General features: G+C 48.0%; 1 protein-coding gene across 2 annotated transcripts in view; it reads left to right on the top strand.

The window, feature by feature from the left end:
• The first annotated feature begins 561 nt into the window (after positions 1–561).
• The window catches only part of PLG (plasminogen), a 37,626-nt gene continuing 29,260 nt past the window's right edge, over positions 562–8,927 (top strand). For both annotated transcript variants that reach the window (XM_037520687.1, XM_037520688.1), the window contains exons 1-3: positions 562–610; positions 3,946–4,081; positions 5,302–5,408. In XM_037520687.1, coding sequence (XP_037376584.1) covers positions 562–610; positions 3,946–4,081; positions 5,302–5,408 — 292 coding nt within the window. The remainder of the gene's footprint in view (positions 611–3,945; positions 4,082–5,301; positions 5,409–8,927) is intronic.

Raw genomic sequence — 8,927 nt, 5'->3', positions numbered from 1 at the left:
GTGTCTATTAGCTTCACCCATTATCAGCCATGTGGGCTTGGGAGGTGAAGCCTCCTTAACCAGAACCACCTCATCTCAAGTGGGTGGTAAGAGCTGCTTGTTTCCCGGTTTAGTTGCGCTGAGTGAGTGCCACTGGGTGGAGGGCTGGTGCACAGAAGGTTGTAGGCAATCCGATTTGATGTCTACCCAAAAGAAAGGGAAGGAAAGAAGAGAGAAGGAAACTAGACTAAGTGGGAAAGGTGAGGACTGTGGGTGAGGTGAGGAATCAGAAAATAGGGCCCATGAGTAGCTGGCAAGCAGGGGGCGGCAGGTGGGGGTGGGGGTGGGGGGAGGGGATCTGCTGCCTCCACTTCCCAGCAGCTATTGCAGATTCTACTCTCAAATGTTTCAACATCCTCTCATCAGGTGATGTTTGACCCCTCCCGCCTGCAGTGGGAGGGCCCTCGCAAATAATTAACTACTGATGGATCTTGATTGATTGTGGACGCATTTCCTCTCCTGCAAGTCACACATTTTGGGATTGGGACAGACGGCTTGCTGGAAACTCTAGCCAGTCCCAAAATGGAACATAAGGAAGTGGTCCTTCTGCTTCTTTTGTTTCTGAAATCAGGTAAGATTTAAAGTTTTCTTTCACTCTAATCAATAATGTTTTCCTAGCACTGTATTAGACAGAGACAGCCCATGTCTTTGGGTGCCATGTGTTCAATTTAATATTGACTCATGAGATTCCTGATTCATAATCAGGAATTGATGAATTTTTTTGATTGATGAATTTTTTTAACAATTTATTGATGTATGTATACAAGAGCTGGGGTACAGGCCAGAGGTGTGGGAGTCGGGTGAGAGGACCCACCAGGAGCAGAGTGTGAAGAAGAGCAGGAGGATCTACTGAAACCCACTGCTGAGGGGAGCAGCGGGGAGACAGGAGAGATCTGCTGCACCATGTGGGTAGCTCCCTGGCCGGGGATCGAACTCATGCTACAGAGGCTGAGTTCTTAGAGCTGAGACTTAACCCCTTGCGCCACTGGGGAGGCCGATGATGAATTCTTCAAGAAATAAATTTAATTTCACTGTGAACAGTGGGAAAAAATGGCAGAGAAAATGAAGAATGACTTTTCACTTCTAAAAGATTGAACCTAAATGATGGTTATTTTAGCAGGAAAAAAAAAAAAGCCTGTGTAGTTCACCATCCCAAAGCTGTCAGTCTTCTTTCCTTGTCTGAGCTTGACTATATAATTTTTGTTGGGGTGTCACATGCTCCTCACTTTCTATCTTAAACAATGACCCATCTCCTGACTATCTGCCATTCCTGACCAGCCTCTCATCGTCTTCGCTAGTTCCCTGTTTGCCATGGCTTAAGCAAAGCTCCAAACATACATGCTTGCTTCTTACACCCGCAGAAACCACAGGCATCTGTGTGCCCTGTGACGTAACACAGCAAATAGTCCTTTAGTGCCAAGGTTTGGTTTTGGTAGCAAATGTATCTATATTTGCTCTTGTGCATAAAAACACTTTGTTTTAAAAAAGATCTGTTAATATTCCTTTTTTTCAAAAAAAAGATTTATTTATGCGTACAGAGGTGTGGGGGCTGAAAGGATTCCCTAGAGACAGGGTGGGGAGCAGAACAGGCAAACTGACTGAAATCCACTGCTGAAGGGAGCAGCGGGGAGCCAGGATCGGTCTGCTGAGCCATGTGGGTCACATTCCTGGCTGGGGATTGAACTGGTGCCTCAGTGGCTGTGGACAGCTTCATAGTGCTGACGCTTAACCCCTCGCACCACCAGGGAGGCCCCAAGATCTGTTAATATTTCTTGGTCAACAAATAAACCACAGTACACCCCATTGCCATATGAGCCCTGGAGTTGGATTTAAGAAAACATTAAGAGAAAATTTTTCAAACCAAACGAGAAAAGAATAGTGCCTGCGAGGCTATTTCCTGGGATACCAGCTGCGGGGGCGTCTCGGCGGCTCTAGGCAAGGAACGTCCTAAAGGGACGCAAATGGGAGTTCTCATGTTTGGACACCGCAGCCACTGGCCTGCTCCGAAGTCTAAAAACTCCTCAAAAGGCTTAATTTCACTCTCCTGGGGATACCATTTATAGAGTTTCTGCATTTGTACTTTATATCACATGGACAGATTTACCAAAGCACAGTCTTCTGGAAATGAGAGCACAGACCGGGAGAAAATGCAGAAAAAGTCCTGACTGTGTGTCTTCATGTTTAGTTCTCCATCATCTTTTTTTTTTTTTTTTTTTTTAAAGAAGATTCACATTTATTTATTTATTTATTTAAAGATTTATTTATTTATTTATACAAGCACTGGGTATAGTCAGAAGCGCAGGAGGGTGAGAGAACTCACCAGAGCCAGAGGGGAGAACAGAGCAGGCAGAATGACGAAGTACACTGCTGAGAGGAGCAGCGGGCGGCAGGAGAGGTCTGCGCGCCATGTGGGACCCTCTCCTGGTGGCTGGGGATCGAACTGGCGCTGCAGAGGCTGCAGGCAGCTTCGCAACCCAGCGCTCAACCGCTGCGCCACCGGGGAGGCCCTAGTTCTCCATCATCTTTGATCCACTTGATCAGGTGCTTTTTGGTGGCTTAAGCAAAATTGCCCCAGCCAACTTCCCGGGCAACTACCCCCTCTGGTTTGGGTATGAGCAAGGAGGGCGAGGGCAGAGGTCAAGGACTGGGGTGCCTTCGTCTGAGTGTCCTGGGCATGGCTCTTGGGCAGTGTGTGCCCACCCGGGTGGGTGGGGATGGCCTCCCTGAGGATGAGGACCTGACCCTCGACGCTCCTTTCTGTTGGGTGATTCCCATCACGATGCCAACAGGCTCTAGAATGCCTCGTCTCAAGTACAAACTGTTCCTGCAGATGCTTTGAGGAAGTGCTTCCTTCACAGCAGCCTCTGCATGACCTGTCTCCTCCAGCTGTCCCAGCGCCTGTCCCTGTCCCCCTCCAACCCGCTCAGGCTGACTCTGGGCCCAGCCCCCTGCTCCCAAAGTGGTCAAGGTTGCCATGTTGCCTAATCCCATTTTGGCAAACTTTTGGGAAACTTGTTAGCTTCATTTTCTCAACTTGCTTTGGCCTCTCATCCTGTGAAAATGGAGAGTGTTCCTACCCAGAAGGTCAGAGGTCGACAGCTCCAGGCTTGGGACAGAGCTGTTGAACTGGGTCAGGTGCGGCCTGGGGCCTAGGGTGGGAACACGCTGTGTGGACCTGCATGGCACCACGCAAGGTCCCAGGGGGGTGCTCGGCCTCAGATTTGATCTCACTGAAAAATGAGGCCCAGCTTTTGTCCCAAGCTGTGGTCTTTCACAATTTCTCCTAAACACCTGGCATCAAGGTGAAAACCATTCTCTCCTGTTATTAATGGTGACGTGTCACGGGACTCAGCCCAGCAAAGATGACCTTGTATTGCAGCTGAGATTCAGTGCAGGTTTTATTGGTTCTCAACATGATCAACTCACCCAAATCTTTGTTATCTTGAGGTGGAACCATTGAGAGATAGTTAATTACATCCGTTACCGTGAGTGTCACAACCGAAGCTTGCACATTGGAAATCACAGACGGGCTCCAAGTTCTACCCTTCCTGGCGTGGGTAACTCCAGGGCTGCCACCCGTGGCAACTCCCTGTCCACCAGGACCCGGATGTGCATAGCAAGCAGATCACGTTTTCTTATCCAAGAGCTCAACCCCATTAAAGTTGTCACAAAGAAGTTGCTGGATAGTTCTGATCTTTTACTCTGGAGACCCAGTCTTTCTTTCAGTATCACAGTGAATTAATGGAGTGGATTCCTGACCAGATAATCTCATTCCTAGCCCCCCATTCTCTCCTAATAAAGCACCCAGTTTTATGATTGCTACAATGCAAATAATGGCAAATGATGATAATTACAGAGTGCTATTGACTACAGGATCAATTGTCCCACTTTCACCCCCATGTACAGGTCAGGGAGACCCCCTGGACGACTATGTGAACACCCAGGGGGCCTCGCTGATCAGCACCACGAGGAAGCAGCTGCACCTGGGAAGCATCGCAGACTGTGCGGCCAAGTGCGAGGAGGAGACTGGCTTCATCTGCAGGTACTTGCACTCGCGTTGAACTTAGGCCGGGATCTCGCATTTTGAGGCTATCGTTGTGGCAATACGAAATTTGTTTGTGAATTTATTAACAAACATAGGACTTAACAGGAAGGAAGAACTTCACAGGACCAGTTTGGAAGCTGTATTTGTTCCTGTCTGGTACCAAAACAACAGTTGCTAGCGTCTGCTTTAGAACAAGGATCCTGAAAGAAGTTATTTCCTTTTATACATTATATCAGCCACTATTGTTCTGAGCTCTAGTTTTTAGTATATCTTGTAGGTTTATTTATTTATGCATACAAGAGCTGGGGTACAGGCCAGAGGTGTGGGGGGTGAGAGGATTCACCAGAGACAGAGTGGGGAACAGAACAGGCAGACTGACCGAAGGACACTGCTGAGGGGAGCAGCAGGCGAGACAGAAGAGGTCTGCCGCACCATGTGGTTTCTCCCTGGCTGGCTGGGGATCGAACTCATGCTGCAGAGGCTGCGGATTGCTTCATAGTGCCGTGCTTAACCCCTTGCACCACCAGGGAGGCCCCAAAAAGCATTTTTTAAAAGGCAGCCAAAGAATACAAAGTACCAGTAAGCATCATATCACTACATATGCTGTGAAGGTTCAGAGGAAAGAATCCCCAAGGATGAGGCAGCTAGAGAAGGCCTGCGGGCAGGCGGGAACCCAGCGAGGTTCTAGTGAAGATGACATGGAGGGGCCTCCCAGGCAGAGGGGCAGTGTGGCCATGAGCCTGAGGGAGATACCAGGGACAAACCAGGCTGTGCAGGAGAGGGGCTGCAGAGGCACGGGATGGGCCTGGATGCCAGGTGGCATAGCCCCGAGGCCCATGAGGATGGGCGAGGGAGGGTGAGGTGAAGGGGAGGGGTCGCATGTAGAGCTGGGGGTCAACGGGAGATGGTAGGAGTCAGGCGTCATTTAGAGCCTCTGGGGAACGGCTCAGAGCGTCAGTCACCTCCTCCTAGCACCAAAGCAAATGCTCTGCACTTCATTGGGATGAACAAGTGAGTGATGAGTCGAAAGAGAACATTTGGAGAGGGGTGGTGAGGGCATGAGGTGAGGAGCTGCCTGCTCTTGTGGCATAAACTCTTCTGCGCTCCTTCATCCACCAAGAGATACAATCGCCTCTGGAGTTCTCTCATTTATTATTACAAACTTGCTTCCCTTAAATAAAGGCAAACCTCTGCTGTGCTTGCGCCTCTGCCCGCAGGGCTTTCCAGTTCCACAGCAAAGAGCAGCAGTGCGTGCTCATGGCTGACAACAGCAAGTCCGCCCCGGTGATCCGGAGACGGGATGTCATCTTATTTGAAAAGAAAAGTGAGTCCAGTGTCTTTCTCCTCCTCTGCCTCTTTTCCTTTTCCTCCCTCCTAGCCTTGCCTCCCCCATTTTTTATTATCTGTGATTTATCGGAGCAGAGATTATCTTGAATATATGAACAGAATTTTTGTTGGTCCATGCATTCTTTTTTTTTAAATCGATGTTGCTGATTTACGGTTCACCCACAAAGCTATCTAATTTGAGGAGCCCAGTGCCAGGCCCCACCTGCACGCCAGTGTCGCTCACGCCACCAAAGCTCTGGTGTCTGGGCACCAGGACATCTCCCCACCCCCCTGCCCCCGCCCCTCTGCTAGCCACCGTGCTTTCCAGTGTCGAAGAGCTTTGCGTGTGCCCTCGTCTTTGATACACTTGATCGGGTTTATTGCTATCTGACGAGTGTGAAGTCATCTGGTTTCCCGACCGTTTCACTAGGCCTCGCCACCCCCAGCTGCAGCCACATCGTGCCCTGCGGGGGTGGGAGGAGCGAGGCTGAGCTGAGTCGGAACACTGAGCTGCTTTTAATCCTCAGTATCCTTTGGGTAGAGAGGGGTCCTTATTTTTATTCACAAAATTCTACTTTTGGGGGGTCATGATCTATATTTCTCCCAGACTCTGAAATGCTATTGGGAAGTGTGTAGGAGTTAGTAGTCCTTTTCCCTAGTTTCCCTGAATTTCTAGATAAACAGTCCCAGCGTGTAGAGTTCCTGTCTGTCTTTTTATACACGTGCATGTTCCAGTAAGGAGGACGTGTGGTGCTTCCCCTTCCCATCTGTAGGATCCAATTAGCCCCCAAGTTCTATACCACAAGTGTTAAAGATAAGGAGAACTATCCTGCCTCGTGGATTTTTGACAGTGACTTGCTACATTCTAGTGTCATCAAAAAAGAAAAAAAATTAAAAGTATTTAGTTAGTTTAGGGTTATTCTACACACTGGCTCATCCTGAGCTCTGCGACGGTATTGCTGCTACTGCCACCTCCACCGCTTGAGATTACAGAACAGAGTAAATCTGACATTTCTGCGGTGACGTTATATGTTCTTACCTATAGCGAGTTCTTCCATACAGCATTACCTACTAGCCATCAAATGAAAACAAAGAAGGTCCAGTGGATTCTCCCTTCAAAATGCTAATATTTAAATATGACATTTGTGCCATACATCCCTGCAATTCCACTCCTAGGGATCTACCCAAAGGACACAAAAACATTGATTCAAAAGAGCACCTGCACCCCTATGTTTATTGCAGCACTATTTACAATAGGGAAAACCTGGAAACAACCCAAATGCCCAAAAATAGATGACTGGATCAAGAAGATGTGGTACATATACACCACGGAATATTACTCAGCATTCAAAAAGATAAACACATGCCATTCACAGCAATGTAGATGGAGCTAGAAGGAATGATGCTCAGTGAAATAAGCCAGAAGGAAAAAGAAAAATATTGGGTAGTGTCACTTATAGCAGGAATATAGGGGAACCAAATGAGATATAGGTGTAAAAAATAATAATAATAACAGTACAAACCACAACAAAGCAAAAACAGACAATTATAAACCAGAGACATCCTGCAGGGGAGGAGGCAGAGGGGTGAGAGGGAGACAGGGAGGAGCACAGGGGACTGAGGTGATGGTGCACGGGTGCCCCGGGGAAGGAAGTTCTGTGGGGACTCAATCTGAGGGGGTGGGGGAGAAGCAAATATTGCCTAAAAAGACGTAAAAAATGATAAATGTTAAAATAAAAAAATTAAAAAAAATAAATATGACATTTGTAAATTGTTAACCAGAAGGAGCATCAGGAGTTGAATCGTTGCTGGTTGTCAAGGTGGTGGAGAGGAGCGAAGGTTATATAAACGCCAGCAGGTACATATAAACAGAAGAGAGGTGAAAAGTCAAAAGTCATTTTTGATGCTTGTTTCTTTACTGTGGGCTATCCACCCACCGCGGCCGCGCTGCCAGGCTGTTCCGGGAATAGTCAGGTCAGTTCCCATTTACATCTGCCACCTGCCGCCCTTGGGTCCTAGCCGCGTTGTCACTGGCTGGGCCCCCGAAGAGGCTGGTTGGTCTCCTCCCTGATGCCCTTGGCATGACACTCAGATACCGACCCAATGCCAAGGGCCCTCACTTCTACACTGGCAGGGATCTGGTCCCGCCCACTTGCCAGGCCACCTTCTTCTGCAGGGGACACCTCTATTCTTCCCATGGCCAGATCCTCCCTATCTCCCGGGTCTGAGGCTTCCAAAGTACCTTGAGTTTGCACTTTTGATAAATGTAGCATGTCTATGGTGACAATACCTCTCCATGAAGAGCTAGTGACAACATCACATGTCATGCTTGGTTGAACGCATCAGTTTGCCGTAGGTGCCCTACAAGTACTGACCCCAGATAATTGATCAATTAATTAAAACATGGCTAATGTCGGGGATCATAAGGGATGACACATCCACCTTAAATTCTTTACATGCTCATTGACAAACCCAGTTTACCTGGGTGTTTCTCATGAACAACAGATGCTTTTTGCTTTTTGTTTTTTCACCTCTGGGGTCACCAGCAGAAGGTATCTGGTGTTTTCTTGCATAAACCACACTCTTGTGCACTGCCTGTAATAATACATTTCCTCTTTGAAGTGGAGCAAGGTCTAGAGACAGCTATTGATCGCTCTGACTGTAGAATAACTTTTTGTTATATGAGTTTCTCTCACACTCTGAGTCACTCAGGTGAGGGGGTTGCCCTCGGTGGATGTGATAGCAAATCTTGAAACAGTTCATCCCTTTCAAGTACTTAAAACACTGATCTTAAGCTATACTTTTAAATATTCTTTTCTCAGTTTAGATCCTCTTTAATCAAATCTAGTTGTATAAACAGTTGACAATAAAAGCAACTGAATCTCGGAAGCATACAACCCAAGTGGTGGGAGCAGAAGTGGGTGGGCACCCTGGAAAGTGACTGTCGGTCACAGGCAGGTCACCAGCGGGCAACTGACAGTGTGTTTCAAAGAGAGGATGGCGCCCACTGGCCGGTGGGTGGCTGGGTGGGCAGCCGAAAACATGTTGTAAATATGTAAAGTGGCTAACAGTTTGATAGCCCATTCGGTACCTTTTCACATTCAAAATACTGAAACCTCAAAAAATAGGAGTGAGTTTGATCTCTGCCTAAAACATCTCAGCCCCATTCACTCTCTCCTCAGGGTGTTGTTTCTGCTACCATATATCCCCTCATTTTATAATTTGTGTCCTTGATGGCTCTTGGACCAGCCCCTGACTCCTCTAGAATGTGAGCGCCGCCAAGGAGGGTCTTGCTGCATGTTCCCTGCGTCCCCAGCAGCTGGCAAGCTTGGCCCCAGGGGGTACCACGTCCAGTGCATGAGCCACAGGCCAAAAGGCTCGGTGAACACAGCTCTTTCAGAACTAAACAGGGCACTTCCTTGCTGCTGAGAGCCTTGATCTGCCACCTACTATCTTTAGAGTTTATCATTTGAGTCTGTTATCACTTGAGGTCTAAATTTCTTCATCTGGAAATGGG

Source organism: Talpa occidentalis, unplaced genomic scaffold (assembly GCF_014898055.3).
Source record: "Talpa occidentalis isolate TD23 unplaced genomic scaffold, MPIMG_talOcc4v2.1 talOcc4.2, whole genome shotgun sequence".
Taxonomy (NCBI): domain Eukaryota; kingdom Metazoa; phylum Chordata; class Mammalia; order Eulipotyphla; family Talpidae; genus Talpa; species Talpa occidentalis.
This window is presented reverse-complemented; position numbering and strand designations above follow the sequence as displayed.